Source organism: Homarus americanus, unplaced genomic scaffold, assembly GCF_018991925.1.
Source record: "Homarus americanus isolate GMGI-L3 unplaced genomic scaffold, GMGI_Hamer_2.0 scaffold6565, whole genome shotgun sequence".
Classification (NCBI taxonomy): domain Eukaryota; kingdom Metazoa; phylum Arthropoda; class Malacostraca; order Decapoda; family Nephropidae; genus Homarus; species Homarus americanus.
Window position 1 is genome coordinate 103,113 of NW_024752453.1, and position 21,174 is coordinate 124,286.

Genomic DNA, 21,174 nt, shown 5'->3' on the forward strand with positions numbered 1-21,174 from the left:
AGCAAACAACGGCACAACCAAACGAGGGGATTAGCCCCCCTCTGCAACATCGCGAGATAACCAACTCTTGGAGATTTACACCACAAAATTTGTGATAAACGAACAAATTATCATAGCAACTCACAGCCTACAGTGCCAGTATCGTAGTCAATACAGTTTCTTTCAACATACCCTTACAGTCACTCACATCTCCATTGCTTGGTGAGAACGCTCAATTTAATAAAGTCGCCACCAGCATAATGTTTACACATTACAGTAAAAGCCATATATTTATAACTTAATTATAACAATGTCAAAAACGCCATGTTACGTGTACTAATCCACATGATACTACATGTTATATAATAATTCCTGGAAATAAATGGACACTATATTATCAGGTACCACATTCACTCTACAAGGTACTGTACTGTACGTGTTTAACCTTTATCACTAAATATCTCTCTAACCAAACACTGGTGTCATAGACCTACCATGAGGACTATAACATATACCCGACGTAATTGACTCCCCTCGGGGCAACTTTACGAGTACAATATATTTTAGTCGTCCGCCGAGTACAAGCAACACTCTACTTGCTTTTAATGTGTAGGTTTTCTTTATATACTCACCTGTAGGATTTAAAAGCTTCTCTTAGTTTGGCTGTATGGTTAATTGGAAGTCAATGTTAATAATAGCTCAATGGTTACAATGTAATCTTATTTTACTCGTCGTATAACTTTTTACGCTATTCTCTTTAATTTCAGGAATTTTTTACATTACAATAATACTCATTTCATGTATATGTCTGACACTTAAAGTGACGCCAATATTGCTATTGTAAAACATTTTATACATTCGCAATTTCTACCCAGGCATTTTCACACCTGTAAATACGCTTTCATAATTATTTTTTTCACTTCTCTTATGTCACAATAAACTTTTAATCATTTACTCGTCATCAAATAGTCACTTGCACATACGGGTTCACAAACCTGCCGGCGTTACAACGATTGGCTCCGTCATAACGAGGTAATGTTCCCATTCGCTAACAATTAACCTAATCTATAACAAGCAGCTTGTGATTGGTCGGGGAATGTGGGCCGCCTGTATATAAAGCCCGGTAGACGGCCGTGAACACAGAGCACTGCAGCACGACGACCATACGACCTCTGCTGTAGTGTTAAACTCTGCTCAATATTGTCAGTGTATCTTTAAATATTTGCTTTACATATTATTTGTTTGTCAATATGTAGCTTTACTTTCACTCGACAAAATTTCGTTAGTCGTTGGATATTAACAAAACTATACCGTTTAATTAAGTCTTGCGTTGCACCATTCCACCGGGCTCAAACTATATTATCTTCTTGCTTTTTATTTGATCTTTAGAACACGCTCGTTAGACGAATTAGAGTTGACCGAGGAAGCTGCAGTGTGACCTACACCCCATCAGAACCGTTGGGATATTCTACAAAACTTCTCTTGGTTTCTTAACTGTTGCTGGAGAACAGTCGCAAGAGAGATGGGAGATGGATTCTTTACGCAACTTCAATGAGATACTCGGATTCCTTCTAAGTATATGTTGACCTACAAGCAATTTGTCTCTTCAAAACGACGGTTTCCTGCATCTTCGTCATTTCTTCAACCCCCCCCCCCCCCCTTTATGGATAGTGTCCAGGTGTATTCCCCGTAAAGACCTGTGTTGCATTATATACTCTGCAAGTGAAGTCGAAGGTGTATGGGTTGACTACATATTGAATTGTACAGTGTATGTAACGAATAAAATTTTAATAAAATTTGTCCATTTATATACCATTTATATTTTAGGGAATCATCTAATTCCTCGATTTTCCTGAATCGACACCTTGAATATAACAACTGGAGTAGGTCTGCTATTGGGAAAGTTTGTCCCAAATTTTTCTCAAATACTATACTTGAAGATATTAAACCCTTCTACGGCAAGGGCCGGATTTACCATTGGCCAAGGGCCAACCGATATCTGGTGGCCCACTGGTACTAATTTGTCGCACGCCGAATATTTCACTATATAATATAGTCACAGGGCCCCTGTACACTAAATATAGGCCCGCAGTGGGCCACGGACTGCCACACTGGGGCCCCTTATTCTAAGGGGAAATACTTAACTCTAATCTTAATTTCTAAGGGTCGCTGCCACCAGACCCCCCTCTGGACTAGGCATTGGGTTACGTTTTTCATTGACCAAGGGATGAAACCATAACGTGTCTAAATTAATTTATTCCTTATAAAGCAAACTGGTAAAAAGCATACAAATGAATTGCCCTTCCTCGGAAGAACAACGAAAATGTTCCTTAACCCGCTCGGAACCACACGTCTTACATTAATGGCGTGTCATCCACATACTCATTGCATAACAATCCGTGACCTCGGTCATTCCTTATCGCACTGCTCCACCTGTATGGAATATAGCACCGTCTCGACACACCTGCAGGTATGGGACTCCTTGTAATTTTTACGTATACATAACAGGCACACCGTCCTCGGTGGGTAAAGACGACGAGGGCTTCACCAACAGACATACCGGTACTATTTCTACGCCTGGTATTATAATAATAATAATAATTAACGGTTTATTGAAAAAATTAAGCAGCCCGAAGGCTGAAAATATACATTGGACATAAATGACTTATTACATACATTGGTGGTTTAACAAAAGCCTTCATTAGAGAAAGGTAAAGGAACGTACAGATTAATGTAGGTGTTGAACAGCAAACTCGTAGTGTAGTAACTCCCTCCCAGATGGTGTTAGGAGGAACTCGCGTGGTGTAGTAGTTCCCTCAGATGGTGTTATGAGGGACCTGGCGTGGTGTAGTAATTCCCTCGCAGATGGTGTAGTAATTACCTCACATATGGTGTTATGAGGGGCCTGACAATTAGTACTAATTCCTTCACAGATGGTGTTACGAGGGGCATCACGCGGTGTAGTAATTCCCTCACAGATGGTGTGATGAGGGACTTGACGTGGTGTAGTAATTCCCTCAAATATGGTGTTATGAGGGACATGTGGTGTAGTAATTCCCTCACAGATGGTGTTATATGAGTGAGGTTTGGTCTTAGGCCTTCCTATCGTAGACGGATTAACACATCGCTGGTTGTTGTTGTTGTTCGGTCTCACGGGCCGTTATCACTGGGTATCTGGGACCTCACTGTGTGAAGGTTAACTTGGGTACGACTGTTACTGTTGAGTTGTTCTCACTGACTTTGTTCACCACTGTACACCTCTGTTTAACACTGGTTCCGTTCCTTTCCTAAATAAAATTGTAACTTCTGGCGAGAACTTGTTCATATTCCGGTGGGGAGGAGGGTTCAGGGGAGGGGGTTGGTATGGGCCAACTTAACAGTTGACCTGGCTGCTCCGAGAGGAGCGCCAGGTACGTCTTGACCCTTCGGTGGTCAAGGATGTAGTGACGACCGCGGAGTTTCTCGCGGTCTCCTTATTTCTTACTACTCATTTGGGGTCATGTGCTGGGAGTAGTCAGTCACCACCTGGTGGGACGCTCACAGGGATAATGGCTGCCACGCAGCAAGGCACTCCGACCTGAGGTGACGGTACAACAGAGGCTACTGAGAAATAATGCCTCACGGCCGGTTATCACATTACTGCTACACCAGGCAAACCTTTAAACTGTAATAACTTCTATATAAACCTTTTTTACAGGGCGGGATAGGACACTGACCCGAGGGCAGTGCCCCGTAGGCCTACGGTTTCCAAGCTTTAATTTTTACTTTTATTTCTTACGGTTCTCACCCGAACACTCTCCGGTATATTGTCACTCGTGTCTCATATTTTAATCTTAAATTACACACTAAGGTAAGGTTCTGCTTTGCTAGTTCGTGGGTAAATTCATTGGGTTATACACTCGAGGCGAATGTTCGTGGCGTGGGTGTATCCACTTCACTTAAAACTGTAATTACGGATCCCCCTCTCACACATAACATTCACTGTACCTGTTGTGGGCATATGTCACGTCAGGATACGAGGTGTATTAAGTTCACATACAAGATATTTCCTTTCAAGTACACGTTCTGGCTCACTTCCAACACCTCACATAGTTCTGACACAATTATTCCTTTTCCAGATCGTGTATTTTCATATGCTATCTCTGGAAGGTATATCCGCAGACCTAAATAGTATGACCTTCAAACCATGATCCACCCTTGGTCCGGCTCAACTGGACTTTCCCTATCATCTGAGTTCTCCTTAATGCTATGAATACAAACAATTAACATTACATAACTGTACCTGGGTACAATACAACACATGATCTAGTAACATTGAGTAGGTGAGTTATCAATGTTTTCTGAGATTTTACAAGCGCGCTCGATTTCAATGTTATGTACCGTAATATGAATTAAAGTGACAATGATGTGCGCAGTACACTAAGGCCCTATAATAAAATGAAGATAATAAAAAATATTATATATATATATATATATACATTTTTCAAATGCCCGTGTCCCACCATCGATCTATCTATACAAACATATATACTGGAGACAGAGACAGAATAAAGTTCAACAAACCTTCAGCGCCTTGACGTGTGAAGGACAAGAACGTTACCGTTGGTTTGCAGTCACTCATTGAAACGTGCAAACATTTCTATAAATTTGGGGGCCCACAGCTACGTAAAGCCGGCCCTGCTGCTTCTACCTCTTACCAAATCCCGCTATATTCATCTTAAAATAGGATTACATTTTCACACAAAAAAACCCAAATGATGAGATTAATGTGCTCGTTTATATTTTCCAATAATTCAAAATGCCCATTCTCGTATCCAGAATGGGCAAAAAACCAATGCCCTGTACTGTAGATCGATCTTCACTGGTTTAAACTAATCTTCTTATTGTCTGATAACACCACAAGTGGTCACATACTCAATTCCAAACAATATATTTCAATATCTAACCTATAAATAAAAATATCAACTTCCATCTTTAACATGGGCCACAAAATATTGACCCCAAGTCTGTCAATTTAACACGACCAATGTTTATTCGAAATTAGACTCAAATTACAAGCCTAGTCATGTAATGAATTTAAGAGTTGCAATCCGTAATTTGGACATTTGCAAAACCCTTTTCTTCTTCTATTCAATTTCTGCCACAATGTATATTTTTAGAGTATTTACATCTATAAAATTGCCTTTTACTTGTTTAACATGCCAACAGCTTTGAAATTGAGGACAAATTGGCATTAAAAAAGGGGTTTCAGATGCAATGACCTCGGTCGTTAACGACAAATCTCAAACGTCGTGTTACACTTAAAACGTGTAGCTATGCCTTCTTTATTGAGTGCCCCGTCTGAGGCGCCCGTTTTCTCATCACTTCAGGACCTCTCCGTTTTCTCTCAATCTTACAGTGCACCCAACACTTGGTTATTCCTTAGTATGACAATTTGAAATTGCAACTGTGGTGGTATATGTTAGAAGGCTAACTTAGATAAGTCTGATTATAGTTGGAACATCCAAGATTAAAAGCTTCACCTGTCTTTATTGTTAGTAAAACTTGTCGAGTTTCCAAGTACTACTGAAATTTGTGATGCCCAAACATCACATCCAATTTACCAACCGTATTGAAAGACTTTGATACGCTCTGTACCGCCATCTACGACCTACCCCTGCCTCTGGCTGCTTCCACCGCCGCCTGGCGTCCACCTGGGGCCCTTCCTCGACGATTGACCGACCGCCGTGGGGAACTGCTAGTGGACTGCGTATCTACGCCGAAAAGAACGTCCCATACCGACCTCTCGTACTGCGCACGTCATAATCATTCCTAAAAACCCACTCGAATTCATATTACGCGATATAACGTTCAAATCCACCGCGCTTGTGCAATCTCACAAAATGGGAAACATTGATAAGGAGTTGTAGCGTACTGTATGGGCACACAAACGTACGTACATGTAGATATCTCACACTCAGGAATGAGGTAGGATACAAACTCACAATGCGCTTTCTGTATATATATTGTTGTACAGCGCAGTGCTTAGGAGTGACTAGGTGAGGAGAAACTTGCTCAGAGGTCCTGTAGGGCGAAGACGTTTCTGAGGAAGCTGGGTGGTGTGGAGCTGTGAGAGGTGCTGCTGGTCCGGTAGCCGAGTGTAGAATGGTCTCCCTGGCCAGGCATGGCCGTATTTATACAATTTACGAGGTTCACGATTTGGGGTGAGCGTAGCGAGAGGGCCAATCACAGCGGCTTAGGCGTAAGGTGTGAAAGGCTCTGATCCTGAACCGGAAGTTGATGGTCGAGACTCGGTCGGCGATCGTACCCCTACGTCCTCTGCATAGACCTATAGTCTCTCGGCATAGCTGGCTGTACGAGAAATCAAGGTCAGCTGCAAGATGAGTGAGGCCAGGTCTCAGCATAGTTGGAGGGTGCGGTCTACTCTAATTTTTATTGAGGGCATGCTTGCGCCGTCGCCGTGGCGGGGCGGTTCTTCCTCCGCGTTGGCCCTTTGCTTGCCCGGTCCTGCTCCCGCCCTCCCTCTGCCTCGTCCTGGTTGTGATTGTTACACCTACCGGGCACATTGCCTACCCCCTCACGCAAGCGCTGTTTAGCCACTGCACCTGTTCTCTCCTTCTACAATTCACTTCTATCCTCCCCCTGAACCTCTTTCCCCCCCGTCACTAGCTTTTTTGTCTTGTCTTGTGTGCTGTACGCTGGTAGGCGCGCGGCCGGAGCTCAGTTGGGAGTTGTAGGGGAGAGGAGCCACTACAGAGTAACTCACCTACTACTCAATGTTACTGAATTATTGAATGAATTGTACCCAACTACGAGCATATAATATTAATTGTATCAACTCGTAGCATTAAGGGCAACTCGAAGTATCTATAAGATGATTGGGAAACTCCAGTTGATCCGGAATAGTGTAATTTAGGACTACATGTACATCGTGGTTTCAAGGTTGTAATGTGGGTTACGGGTTATTTGGTTCACACTCTGGATGGGATGAACAAAGGAAACTCACTCTCTGTATACACATTGTATTGGATGCACAGTGCAGCTTGGTGCTGGGAAGTGGCAGCGTGGTTACAAGTGAGGATGCTCAGAGGAGGACTAGGTTGTGGGCCGCCAGGCAGGAGCGGAGAAGGTGGTGTTACTGTCTGTACCTAGAAAATAGAGATAGGTCACCACGAGATCACGTCTTATATAGCGGAGGTAGGCGTGGCTTAATAGTTGACCTCCGTCATGTAAGACGGCGCTGGTTGACCTAAAACACGAGGCATACACTGGGTCGGCGACAAACACCGTTTATAGGGGAGTAATCCACTACAGTACTATTTACGTCTGTTAACGTTTAGCGAACGTAACTTCCGCAGATATCGTAAGAAAATAAGTGAGAAAGATCATCTGGATAAAGGTGTCCGAACTATGTCAAGTGATTCAAAGCGAATATCTTGTATACCTGTCGTATGAGAAACTCCAGAGACAACTATTTGGTGACTTACAATATTATTGATATGGATATGTATTATTGTAAGCTTCGAGGAGGAAAACGTCAATATGTTTTGTGAATCCGCCCTAGAACGAATATGGGGGGAGAGACGCCATGCCGTTGTTTACATCCCGGGGGCCCAGTAGCAGGTGTGTCTTGCTCTGTTAGTGTGTGTTTGATAGATTGAGCATAATAAATGTTATATAAACAATGTGATGATCTCGTGTAGGTAGTCTGTAAGCCAGAATAAGGCTAATTCTAGCATTGCTCTCCAGACATTCACCCTGGAGTGAGTCTACACCACCCCCTGTGTTACACTGTGGGTTGGTTTTATTATTTAGTGTTTAATTCCTACGACTGTGTGGTACAAATATGACAACGGTTGATGCTTGTTTTGTAAGTATAATAACTAGTTATGTCTGATCTAGGTCCCAGCCTTTTCCTTCTCGGGTGATTTCTACAGTAAATAAATGAGACAAAACTACATGTGTGTGTCCTATCCCTGCTTTGTTACACACCCACGCCATGATGTAATGACCACGGTCATACACGTCAGTTAACGCCAAAATCAGACGAGTCATATTACGCCCACAAAACATGTAACGCTGCCTTCGTTTGAGTCCTTCATCTGACGAGTCCGTTTTCTCAAGACGCCTCAGTCCTCCGTTATCCCATTTTCTCTAACTTAGTGAAACCAACCCCTCTATATAATGAATTGGAATGTTACAGACAACACCCTTGTTTTCAGTCAACTTAAATAGGCTCGATTACATTTAAAGCATACAAGATCCTTTGTGAGTGATGTTGACAGGGCCGGATTCAGGGGTGGGCAGCTGCCCAGGGGCCTCCACATATTACAATATTTTATTGATTTCTTTATTCATTTGGATTATTTTTATTTTCATTCTTTAAAATTCATGTTTATCTATTCCATCACGTAAAACTAAGTTCAGCAAGAAGCGTGATAGAAATTAGGCTAGCTACTCCTTGAAATTCATGATTAATGCAAAGATTCATCTCTCTGTAATAACTAATAATATATTCTTTTCTGTCGAGTCTCTTGAAAATTTGGGACGTGTTGTGAGGGCGCGTGTTTCCACACTATCTACACCACCCTCATACTTACTTACTTCTCTTGGTTCTTACTCGTACTCAGTTCTGTCACCTATTCTTTTGGTAGCATGGACATTCTTTTAAACATTTATTTGCTGAAGACTGAAAGAGCTGTTATATGGGCCTGTAGTGGAATTCTCCCCTACAAACGCTGTTTGTCGCTGCCTAGCTGACCCCACCAATTCCCCAGTGTATGCCTCGTGGTCTAGGTCAACCAGCGCCGCCATACACCACGGAGCGGGGGTCAACTACTGAGCCACGCCAATCCCTGCTATTTAAGACCTGACCTCTTTCTACCCACACAGACCGGCCAGCAACACCTCCTCCACCGCTGCCTGGCGGCCCTCACTCCTCCTCCTCCTGCCTGGCGGTCCTCTCCCCCGCCGGCGAGCTTGGTGACCCACGAGCTGTCCTTCTCTGAGCGTCCTCACCGACCGGCTCTCTCTACATCATGCTCGTAAACGTGCTGCCTTCCCAGCACCAAGCTGCATTGTACATCCAATACAACATGTATATAGTGAGCACATTGTGAGTTTTCTTTCTCCAACCCATCCTGAGTTTGAACCAAATATCCCATACCCCACAGGCCCCTATTAATCGAGTTAATTGCAATCCATATTTTACGCCTAATATCATTTATTTTTGGCTAGCCTATGGAAATTTATAGCCTTTCATGTTATCATACGCCATATACATGAGAAAAGAGGCTAAGGCTATTGGTTAAATATTACAAAAACAAGGCAAAGTCTTGGCAGGAATGTTACTCGACCTCACATTTGGCTTTCGTTACCGAGGGATATTTACGGCTATACGACATTAATGAGATCTATCTGCAAGTTTACTCGGTCATAAAATATATTTTTACCCTAAGTGTGAACGATACAAACCTGTTTTGGTAAAAAATACTTTACAATTTGTAAGAAGACAAAAGATGCGTCTCTTCCGCACCGAGACAAATACAAACACTCGAGCCGCTTATTATGGCGACAAAACATTTTCTTCGTTATTCTGTGATAAAACAAGTCGAACGAGCATTATTACAACGTATGTCATTATTATTTTTTATACGGCAATCCCTCGGTTAACGATTTACCTTCCGTGAGATTCTTAACTTCGGTTAACGAGCAATCCCTCGATTGACGAGTTTTTTACGAGCCGACTTCGACACGTTTTCGCTCGCATTTGGCGGTCCGCCGGCTGTAGTATTAATCCGCCAATACAGTAATTGGTTTTAGGGCTTAAATTCCTTACTATTTTAGTAAATATGAAGAAGTTTATACAATTCAATAATTTTAAGTTTAATATTAAAATTTTTAGTCATTTTAACAATTATTGAACATAATTGAAGGTAAAGAAACTAGTTTCTGGCATGCCATCCAACCTGTTAACACACCAGACAGGAGTTAGTCTCTGTTTTCAGTGGAGGTAACATTTTGCTTGAGAGACTCAACTAAATGCTTTTTTTCTGCGTTTCCAAGCAAATTATTGGTCATTTTGAAATTTAGTTTACATATTGACAATATATAATGATTTAAAGAAAATAATCTTGAATTACACCAAGAGAACTAAAATTTTATGGGCGAAATGGTGCCATGGAGTGACTTCTCTTCTCCCTTCTCCTCCACCCCCATTCTAATTCCCATCATCATCATCCAGGAGCCTTCTACATACACACCTCAAAGTAAGTGTACTTTTCTACCTTTTTTGTTAATTTAGGCAATTTTCAGTGAGCTGGAACCAATTACCCAAAAACCCATTGAAACAGTGGTTTCGGTTAACGAGCAACCTGCCTAGATTCTCTCCGACAATTTAATGTTAGCCGATGAATACGCAGAAACGAGATTAATACATACCGTCGTCGTCTCGGCGTCGGCACGTGTGTGTGTGTGTGTCACCTAGAGAGTCGATACCCTGTGATTGGGACTTGGTATTCAGTCGGATCTCTATGTATTTTTGCTAGATACAGTATACACAAAAATACATAGTTATTTGTGTACTTCTGTAGTTGTCCCCTTTTCAACGTTCGTGTTCGTGTCGTATGTCTGTATCGCCTTTCCCGTGTGTGTGTGTGTGTCCGTGTCGTCGGACGAGCGTGTGGGTGTCTGTCCTCTTTAGAGGCTTCAACAATTGCCATGAAAGAGTTAAATTGTTATCCTCACAAAGGGTTAAACCATCATGCTCAAAAGGGTTATAAAACAAAATACAATAGCAGACATTTTATTTTTACCACACTGGAGTAGAGACAAGCTTAGTCATACACAATCGCAATAAAAAAGCCGGCCTTACGTTAATTCGCGGGCTGGGCGGACGCGCCCCCGGACTATCTTAAATGCTACCACACCGAGAGTACTGGATGAGTACAGACATATTTTTTCTTTACATTAAAGACAGAGCTATGACTCTAAAAGTGAGTTAGAGAGATGTCATTAAATTTAACATTACGAAAGTAACCATTTGGGTATTTTGGAAAATCGCATAGACGTAAAATTGTGCCGAATCGTCGATTTCTACGGCACCGTCGTGCCTCGACCGGCTCGCCGACGATCCCCGATTTCTCTTATTGTTACAAATATAAACGGATCGTTCCACTCGCGCCGACGTGCGTTCGAGTGCGGCGCTCTCGTCGACTCGATCGGGCGTCTCTGGCACGGCCAAAACTTTCGGTTAGCAATTTTTTGTTCGGACGTTCGGATTAATGTATACTGTATACGACCTCGCGGGGAGAAAGCCGAGCCCGCGACCGACAGGAGGGAGGCGCGTTCCGTCGGTCCGACGGACCGCGCGCGTCCGTCCGGGCGTCGACCGTGCGCCGTCCCGTGCAATGATGGCGAGCCGTACGGCAGTCAAATTCTTAAATGGCACTCGAGCGTGGGTAAGTACTCGTGACGCGGCGAGACCTCCACTCGACAGACCGTGCGGAGAGATCGGTCCGTCGCGTCGAGGGTCCGCGAGGTGCGACGCCCCCATCCGGCGGATCGAGTGGAGAGAGGTCCGTCGTGTGGAGGTTTCGCCGTATTGGGCCGGAGCGTCGGATGCCCGCTTCGGCGAGGAGAGACGGGTCGGGGAACCTGCCGTTTCCACTGGTCTGCGGCGACTCCCTCTCTCGAGGAACTTTCCCGATTAACTACGGTTCACAAAACTAAAAGGTTTTCTTTACAAAACACGAGCCTGTCACAGTACTCGGACTGCGCCGTGTATTTTATCCGTCGGCTCCAGCGTCGCATCCTTTGCCATACCGGTACGATGCGAGTCTTTCGCCGATCTGCCGTATCGATTATTCCGCCGAACCCGAGTGTCGTTTCATAATTTTTGGCGCTCTTCTGCCGCGACATCTCCGTTACGGTCGACGTGACGCACAGACGGCGACGGCCGTCGCGAATCGTCACGAGCGTCCCGTCTGCTCGTCGCGACGAGAACGCGGACCCGCCGTACGCGTCGGTGTCGCGTCGTCCTCGCGAGCGATCTTTCCTTCCGTCGTTTGAACTTATTTCTTGGCGAAGAATCCGCACCCAATTTCTAACCGCCGCACCGTACCGATACGGGTACTCGGGAAACGACGCGACGCCCGCGCCGACGCTCGCAAAAACTGATCGATCGGAGCAGAGACGGAGTTTGTACGATCGCAGACGTTCGACGGAAAATATCCGTCCGCGTGCGATTGCGACGACCTGTAAATTTACGTTCCGGTTTGTTGAACGTGCCAAAATATTTATTATTGTATATAACCATTGTGTAGTTTCTTGATTGCACCTACTGTACATTATGTCAAAAATAAAGGAATAATATTACACACAATAATAAAGTGTTACTGTATTACCAACAGTGTTTATATCCAGCCAAGTTTCACTTGTTGACTCTCACAACTATACAAACATTACATTTCTATTACAGTGAGCTTACAGCCTTGTCTTACAATAACTATGGAATGAAAACTATACATTTCTGTATCTCACTTGGCTATGCATCACGACCGGGCCTAGCCGACGAAAAGACTCCCTTCCGTAAAAATGTGCGACGACTGCCGGGGGTTCCCGTCCCCTAAAATTTCGGAGATACGAGAGAGGACCAAAACATAGAGCGGCTTAAACGTACATTAAAGGCAATGCCGAGTTTACGTCGTATTTGCACTAATTACTCGTCCCGTACGTTAAATACAATTATAGTAATTAGTTTGTGAACGTTCGAGTAATTATCCTTTACGCGATAAGGCTACGATCAGCACGGCAGAGATGGCGAAATCTCTCTTGCACATTCACACGAACATTACAGAGTTTTTGTACAAAATAACTTGCATTTAAAAGGAATAAGAATTACTAGTGTATATCACTTATATATACAATACTATATATATTCATTATACATATATATATGTTATGTATATATGTATATACAGTAGTATATATACTGTACAGGTATTTTATAAGGGAAGGAAATAAAAAACGCACTTCGCTCCGGTGCCGCACGGCGAGAATCGCGGACCGTCGTTCGCCGCCGGAACGTGCAAATTTCTCTCGCGCGACTCGTACGTACCGGAATGGTGCGGTCCGTCGCGATCTCGACGCCCGCCCGGAGTTCGGCTTCTCCGTCGTAGGTGCAGTCGACGTCGCGGTGACGGAATGCGTCGGAACTCCCGCGAGGACTCTTCCCCGAGGCGCTTCCGTTCCGCGCGACGGCCGCAGAACGACGGCGGAGACCGGCCGAACTTTTCTGCCGGGCGAACGGCTCGATGCGCTCTTGCGATTTCTTTGGCCGCCTCGGTCGTACGTCGTCGCGATGCCGATGTCCCGGACGATCTCTCTAGTTCGAATCGCATCGCGACGGTCCGTTTTCGAAAATTCTCTACGGTAATTTATTTTCTCTCGTTACACGCGAAGGAAACTAAAATAAGTCTCCCCGCCGGTGTATTTAAACTGTTAATGAGACTAGTGCTGTATCAGGCTTTACACTGGGGAGTCCTTTGTAACACTGCTCTTGGATTCACTTTTCTTCAGCTTCTCCTCTTCTTTTTCCTTCTGTTCCTCTTTCAAGATGGCCTCCTTGTCGTCCTTCTCCCTGTAAAAATAGTAACGCGAATCAGTGACCTGCGTAAAATAATTACGGCGATGCCCCGCACCTCTCGTTCCCCGTAAAATTAGTGGCACGTCAGCGCAGTGGCTGAAAATTACAAGTCCTTGACACCCTATCCAAAAATTTCTATTTGAGGATACTCTGTTATATACAACTCACAACTACAGATCAATTTGATGTCAACAGAATGATTCATAAACCAAATATTCAAAATAGTTTAGGTGGAAAAAAAAACAATGGGTGTAATACATAATTGTAAGGCGTACTATACTTCACAACATCATCCAGAATGTGTAAGCCATTCTAATCCTACCGGGAAGCATGCACGGGTTTAGATGAGGGTGGGTTGACCGTACGACCGCAGAGACGCGGACGCTTCCGTTAGACTTCCCAGGGATTTTGCAGAGCTCATCGACGACGGGGCGAAGGACGACGTCCGTCCCGGCGAGGGAGAAGAGTCGAGGGGTCCGTCGAGCTGGTCCGTGCTCCGACTGCGATTCGGGAATCCTGGATTTTCTCTCGGGTGAATTGTCGTCGGCGAACGTCTTCTCGCGTTCGCTCTCCGTGCCGAGGGCCCCTCTGCGGGCGTCGACGGCCGCGGACCGGACGGCTTCCGCGGGGGTGCCGGGGGTATTTTGGGCGGTCGCGCCGATGGCGCGGTCGGCGGCGTTCTGCCGTGTGCGGGCGCCGAAGACGAGAGGGTCGATTCCCGAGGCGACGCGGTTGGCACCTCCTTTTGTTCTGCTAAGCCGGGAGTATTAGGGCATTTGGCGATGGCTCTCGTGCCGGGTGGATCGTCGTACGGTGCAATTACGTATGCAACCAGAGCGTCGTCTCGGTTTCCGGAAGTATTCAGCGGCTGATACAGAGTGCTCGACGAACTTTCGCTGGGCGTCCTGGCCGGCTCACTCGCGTTTTGAATGTCTCTCGGTCTCCGATTCCGAGCTTCCTCGTTTCCCGACGTACCGTAATGACTCTTTGGCTCCTTATTCGGTTCCTCCCTGCTTCCTGATAACAAATAAGGACTTCTTGGTGCCTGGTTCAGGGCCTCCCTACTTGCTGACAAGGCATAAGGACTTCTTGGTGCCTGGTTCAGGGCCTCCCTACTTGCTGACAAGGCATATGAACTTCTTGGTGCCTGGTTCAGGGCCTCCCTACTTGCTGACAAGGCATATAGACTTACTTGGTGGTTCAGGCCTCCTACTTGCTGATAAGGCATATGAACAGGCCTGGTTCAGGGCCTCCCCTACTTGCTGACAAGGCATATGAACTTCTTGGTGCCTGGTTCAGGGCCTCCCTACTTGCTGACAAGGCATATGAACTTCTTGGTGCCTGGTTCAGGGCCTCCCTACTTGCTGACAAGGCATATGAACTTCTTGGTGCCTGGTTCAGGGCCTCTCTACTTGCTGACAAGGCATATGAACTTCTTGGTGCCTGGTTCAGGGCCTCCCTACTTGCTGACAAGCCATAAGGACTTCTTGGTGCCTGGTTCAGGGCCTCTCTACTAGCCGACAAGCCGTAAGGATTCCTCGACCCTCGGTTTAGTGCCTCTCTACTTGCTGAGATATAATAAGGATTTCCTGGTTCTTGATGAAGTGCTTCCCTACTTTTTGATAAATAATAAGGCTTACTGGGGCCTTGGTCCGGCGCCTCTCGACTTAGTGTCGTATAGTACGGACTTTCTGCTTCCTGATACAGCGGTTCTCCGCTGGCCGACGCATGACGGGGACTCTCCTCTCTCCGATTCATTTGACGACTTTCGGAAAGGATCTCTTGACTCCTCGATCTCTGCATATTTGAGACCCCCGTATTGGAGTTTCTTCTGGGTGGCGGCGGCGGCGGCGGAGGCTGGCGTTTCTCGTCGAGGCGATTTGCGCGTCGACCGACTTTTTCGAGTAACGGCTGGGAGTAGATGGAATCTTCCGAGAGGGACGTATCTAGAACGGGCGTACTCTTGCTGTTTTTCGTGAGACCGTACGTTAAGACGGGATTCTCGACGGCCGTCGTCGTACTTCTCGGGTGGCCGTTTATTCCGTGGGCAATATCTCCGGGTGTTTTCTTCTTGGTAAACACCTGTACAATCTGTGGCTGAGACGAGTGTATATTTCTACTTCTCTTATTATTCTCTTGGATAGGGATCATCTCTAAGTGTTTAGGCTCAGTCAGCTGATGTGAAAACTGATTTTCTGAATTTCTCTCATTCAGTAACTGTACTCTATCCCTCTCCCCGTTCTCACGTCCCTCGTTCAGTTGCTTCTGTACATTTTGCCGACTGTTATGAACTTGATTTTGGTTGTGTAGAAACATCCTGAAATTTGGTAAGCAAAATACAACAAAATATAAAACTGTTACTATGGAGAGAAAAAAAATATGGTTTGTGTCTCTTTGAAATTCGAATGACGAATTCTAACGTGTTAAATACTGTAGTTTATGATGGCTGCTAACGTGAACCTAACATAACCTAACCCAACCTGGTCTACTGTAATCTAACCTAACCCAACCCAAAACTAACCCCTGGTCGCTTGGTTAAGTAACTACCAAATAACACAGACCAACATAGCCAAAGGAATTAACCAAACACATCAGTTTGGATCATGAGAACATTAGCCCCACACTTAATTTCACCTAATAGTTATATACCCTTATGTTACCTAAGGAGAGGGGGATGGAGAGGTCAGGTTAGCATTAGGGAAATTAATATCAGGGTGAGATATGTTTGGGGAGGGGGGGAGGGAGGGTAATCTTCAGGTAAGACATTAGTTTTATTTATGCCTTTCTACTGCCATGAATTGTTCAGTGTTAAAGCCTACATAGGGAAAATTACAGGATATATTGTTTAATCTGTCCAAACTGCTTCTGTTGTCTAATCTGTCCAGTACTGCTTCTGTTGTCTAATCTGTCCAGTACTGCTTCTGTTGTCTAATCTGTCTAGTACTGCTTATGTTGTCTAATCTGTCCAGTACTGCTTATGTTGTCCAGTACTGCTTCTGTTGTCTAATCTGTCCAGTACTGCTTCTGTTGTTTAATCTGTCCAGTACTGCTTATTTTAAAGACAGGATGTGACGGCTATAAAATGTGTGTGTATTCGAAGCCCAGATGTGACAAAAATAATGCTTTCTCTTTCTCTCTCTCTCTCTAATATTCTTTGTATAAATACTATCTCAACTGGGACCCAACCTAACCTAACCTAACCAAACCAATTTGAATGAGATGTATGTATGTATGACAGTAAAGTATATGTGAGTAAGAATGTGTTTGTGTGTGTGTTTTGAAACCTTCCATAATGAACCTAAAACTGTAATGACTCACATTAATTTTTACCAATACAATATATACATGACTTCACTTTTAAAATATCATCACTGAATAGTTAAATAAAATACTTCTATAATGACCATTGAATAAACTGAATATAACCAAATGCAAAAATATTGTTTCACAGGGTCATAGAGTGATACAATAATACTCCCACAAATATACAAAAATACAATAATTTATCATACACCCACAAATACAATAATTTATCACACACCCACAAATACAATAATTTATCATACACCCACAAATACAATAATTTATCACACACCCACAAATACAATAATTTATCACACACCCACAAATAAAATAATTTATAATACACCCACAAATACAGTACATTGCTAAACAGACATTACATAGAAAATATTAAGTATTAAATGAACCATGAATACAATCTATCATAAATTTCTAACAAGATCAAATAGAAATTACAGTATGTATATCTGACATGTACAGAATACATATAATTCTTTAGTTTAAAATATCAAATTGGAAGAATCACATAGTTTTTGCTCTTTAAATATCAACAATCATATTTTACTAAGTATATAAAAACACATACAAAGAATTTATTTTTTACATGACACACACACACACACACACACACACACACACACACATAGATGGCTCACACACACATTATATTACAATATCTCCCTGACATACAATACATAAACTTGGAATCACAAGAAAATTACCCTTCTGTTTATTTCACCTATTCACTGCCCTAAAACTACCTCAATTAAACGGTCAAGCTGGGTTAACTTACTAATATGGTGGTTAATCTTGAGGTGAAATAAGCTGGGGGGGTTAATCTTCATGTGATCTTTAACTTATATTGCACATAAATCAGTAACTTACATATAAACTGACAGACAATATGTATCTTATGGCAATGGCGAGAGATTTCTTAGGCATTTAAACATTCTAAGTAAGCTGAGGTAAGGTAAGGTCAGAATGCTCTTCATTGTAAAATTATTACGATTTAACATGCATATGTCTGACAACAATCAAATTCTTCATAATGCCGTTTCAATAAGGGAAACCTTAAAAGTTGTTGGTATTGTACATTAATTAAAACTCTGTTCCATAATCCCTGATAACATTTACAAGAGAATTTGATCAAAAAGAGTAAAAAACAAATATCCTATAGATTAGAATGGCTTAGTTGATAATAAACACATAAAAACAGTTATTAATACAATTGGCATGCATATTATAAGTGGGATATTAATAAGTCTCTTTACTTTTATGAACTGTTAATGCAAAATTTGTGAAGTTTTAAACATGCACTATCAGAAGAACCAGCCATATTAATATCAATGGGTTTAGGATTCCAAGCATTTTAAACAAAAATTCCTCGAGATCAAGAGTTCAAAACGCGAGATCAAACGTCGTGGCTTTAATATTCTGGCGTGATTTTATTTTAACTTTAAAGAACAAGAAACACCATTCGTGCATAATACAGTACCATACAATAAGGTGTGTGATTTAAGCTTTAAGAAGAACGTGCAACGCGGGAGAAATAGACGAAGGAAACGGAGACCGAGAGATGGAGACAAATGGACGACACATAGACGAGGGACAGGAGACTAAGGGATGCTGGGAGGAGGAAGACTGAATTACCCTTGAATCATGGGAGTGGTTTCCGTGGGTTCGGTGGAATCCTTGGTCTTCTCCTCGGACTCCGGTTGTTCCTCTTTGGTGTCTTCGTCCTTCTGAGGTTTCATTTGACCGTTCCCCTCGTGCTTGTCATCGCTAAGTCGGGGGGGGGAAGTAGTGAGGTGAGAAGAGAACGAGAGAGAGAGACAGAATTTATAGGTTAGAACGTTCACATGCAGTACCAATATGCAGTACAATATCAAAAAACAATTATAGTTTGGTTTAAAGTGCACAATAATAAATACCCACATCGTTTAACGAGCATCAAACTACTTCGGCGTGGATAATTGGCGTATAATTACTGAGCTGCATTTACCGTACGGTACCTTTAAGATTATCGGTACTGTACGATAAATACAGAAATAAAAAGATCTGCTTCGGTAATGTTGTCGACTTCCGTCATTCCCGTCTCTAATGTTAATAAATTTCTTTTCGCTATTATGAGGGACAATAAACCATAGCCTAATCATTTACCTATACAAAAATTTTCAAAAATGGTAAATCCTGCAAAATTTTTGATACTAAGTATTTGTGGAAATTTTATATTGTACATATTAATAGTAATTTTCTCAAACAATGAATGTTAACCAAATTCACCAGAGACTGAAGATTCAAGTAGGATATTTTAATATGATGACAGTTATAATAATAAGCGAGGCCCACCCACGTAGCGTTAGTTTGGGGCATTAATGAATTGCCGGAGGTTATTTAAAATCCTTCGGGCAGGTACGAGTCCTCCCGCTTGTTCGTTGACGGGTCTCGGGTGAATTTATATTTAAGAATGATGCAGAACAAAATATTAACCGAGCAACAGTCAGAAAACTTAACTGCCCTTATCGACTGAGGTCCACCCATTTCTGGCGATCTCAATAATTGTACTTGACTGACTGTTGATTAAGTGAAACGTTTCTCTAAATTCTCAACTAAACTCTATCTGCAACGAGAAAATACCGCATAACTTTTCTCGTGAACTGGACGCTTTCCCTTACAAAAATTCATCGCAAACATTAAAAATAACAATGTTTATGAATTCACCAATGTGGCAGAATGACTAACTGAGCAATCCATTGACTTCTCACTACTAAAATAATTCTTAAGGACACCGAGAAGGGGTGGAACTTCTTCGACGGATTAATTCGCGTCACGGCGTGACTCGAGAAATGATTTAAGCTAGCGGGAAGAGAGCAATGAACACGAGCATCGTCTTAACCAAAACTTGCTGTTATTTCTCGACCTCGTATAAAGGGAAGACGCTTTGTCGTGATATCGTATGAATTTCTTTCCTTCGATGTGGTTTTGAAATCCTAAGTCGACGTTGACGTTACTTCACGGGTATCGCTACGAGCGTTTTATCGTTCGTTGGGCCGCGACGCAGCAGATTCTCAGATATTCGCAAGAGTGCGGTAAATATTTCCCGTAGTTTAATGATATTATTAATGTATCTGACTCGCTAACTTGAGCTAAAACATAAATATTACATCTTGAAACATCGTTATAATTACACAGAGACTATTTATTTAATCCCAGTTTGAAGATACGCATTAACTTGCACGATGTTGGAAATGGTTCGCTATATTAATTTTGTACCTCATCTAATCCTTCATGAACTTATATTTGATCAAATTAGTAAAGATTCTTAATATTCTGTTATATGTGGAAGATATATTTGTATCTTTGCTCAAGTTATTTAGTCGAGTGCAATCTTACGTCTTCACTTACGAGAAATATTCATCTAGATCCTTAATAAATGTGTAACTGCACTGAAAGCCATCCAACATTCTCATTAAATTCAAAACAAAATACAGTACAAGCATTAAACTGAATGGCGGGTGGGGGGAGAGGGAGGGAGGCGACGCATTTCTCAAATACAAATAATTCACACGTTCGGGCATTTCTGACCATTTAATCGTCATAAAACTGACGAAAAACAGCATTAAAACAATCTTTAAATGAAACTCAAACTCACTGTAAATGTTAACAAACAATGACATTCATCACCCATGCAAAAAAATGACCAATTAATTGAAGAAAAATAATATGTTTAATTTTTAACTGAAGTGCCCTTAAATGCAAGATAAAATATGCACAGTGATAGAGCAGCCAATAATGAAGCTTCGATCTTACGTCTCTTTCTCGATTTTAGTTTCGACTTTTTTCTCGGGGGATTTCTGGACCTCCTTCTCGGGGATGGGTTTTTCATCCATAGTTTTGGTTTCATCTCGGGACTCTTCGTTGAGTGTATCAGCACTAAGAAGAGTGGAAGAGGGAGAGTGTACAAGGGGAAACAGTTGTAAGGGGCCATTTTTGTTTGTGTTTATGAAAAGTCCCTGAAGGAAGTGATCTTACCAAAACACTGGAGGTACATTGTTTGTATGAGTATGTACATTATTTATATACCAGTACCTTTATTAGGTCCATTGTGTATCTGCATTGTTTAAATACATACAGTATAAATGTAAGTTTATAGGACTATTTTAATATATATATATATATATATATATATATATATATATATATATATATATATATATATATATATATATATATATATATATATATAT

At 42.6% G+C, this 21,174-nt stretch overlaps 1 protein-coding gene across 10 annotated transcripts in view; it reads right to left on the reverse strand.

Annotated features, from left to right (window-relative positions):
- Positions 1 to 10,769: 10,769 nt before the first annotated feature.
- LOC121855095 (fasciclin-2-like) overlaps positions 10,770 to 21,174 on the reverse strand; it is a 120,825-nt gene continuing 110,420 nt past the window's right edge. For 7 of the 10 annotated variants that reach the window (XM_042349932.1, XM_042349931.1, XM_042349925.1 and 4 more), the window contains 3 exons: positions 20,738 to 20,860; positions 18,578 to 18,709; positions 10,770 to 13,618 (listed from right to left, as the gene is read on the reverse strand). In XM_042349932.1, the coding sequence (XP_042205866.1) occupies positions 13,507 to 13,618; positions 18,578 to 18,709; positions 20,738 to 20,860 (367 nt within the window). In that variant the 3' untranslated portion in view covers positions 10,770 to 13,506. The remainder of the gene's footprint in view (positions 13,619 to 18,577; positions 18,710 to 20,737; positions 20,861 to 21,174) is intronic. The other 3 variants (XM_042349934.1, XM_042349933.1, XM_042349935.1) reach the window with 3 other exon arrangements.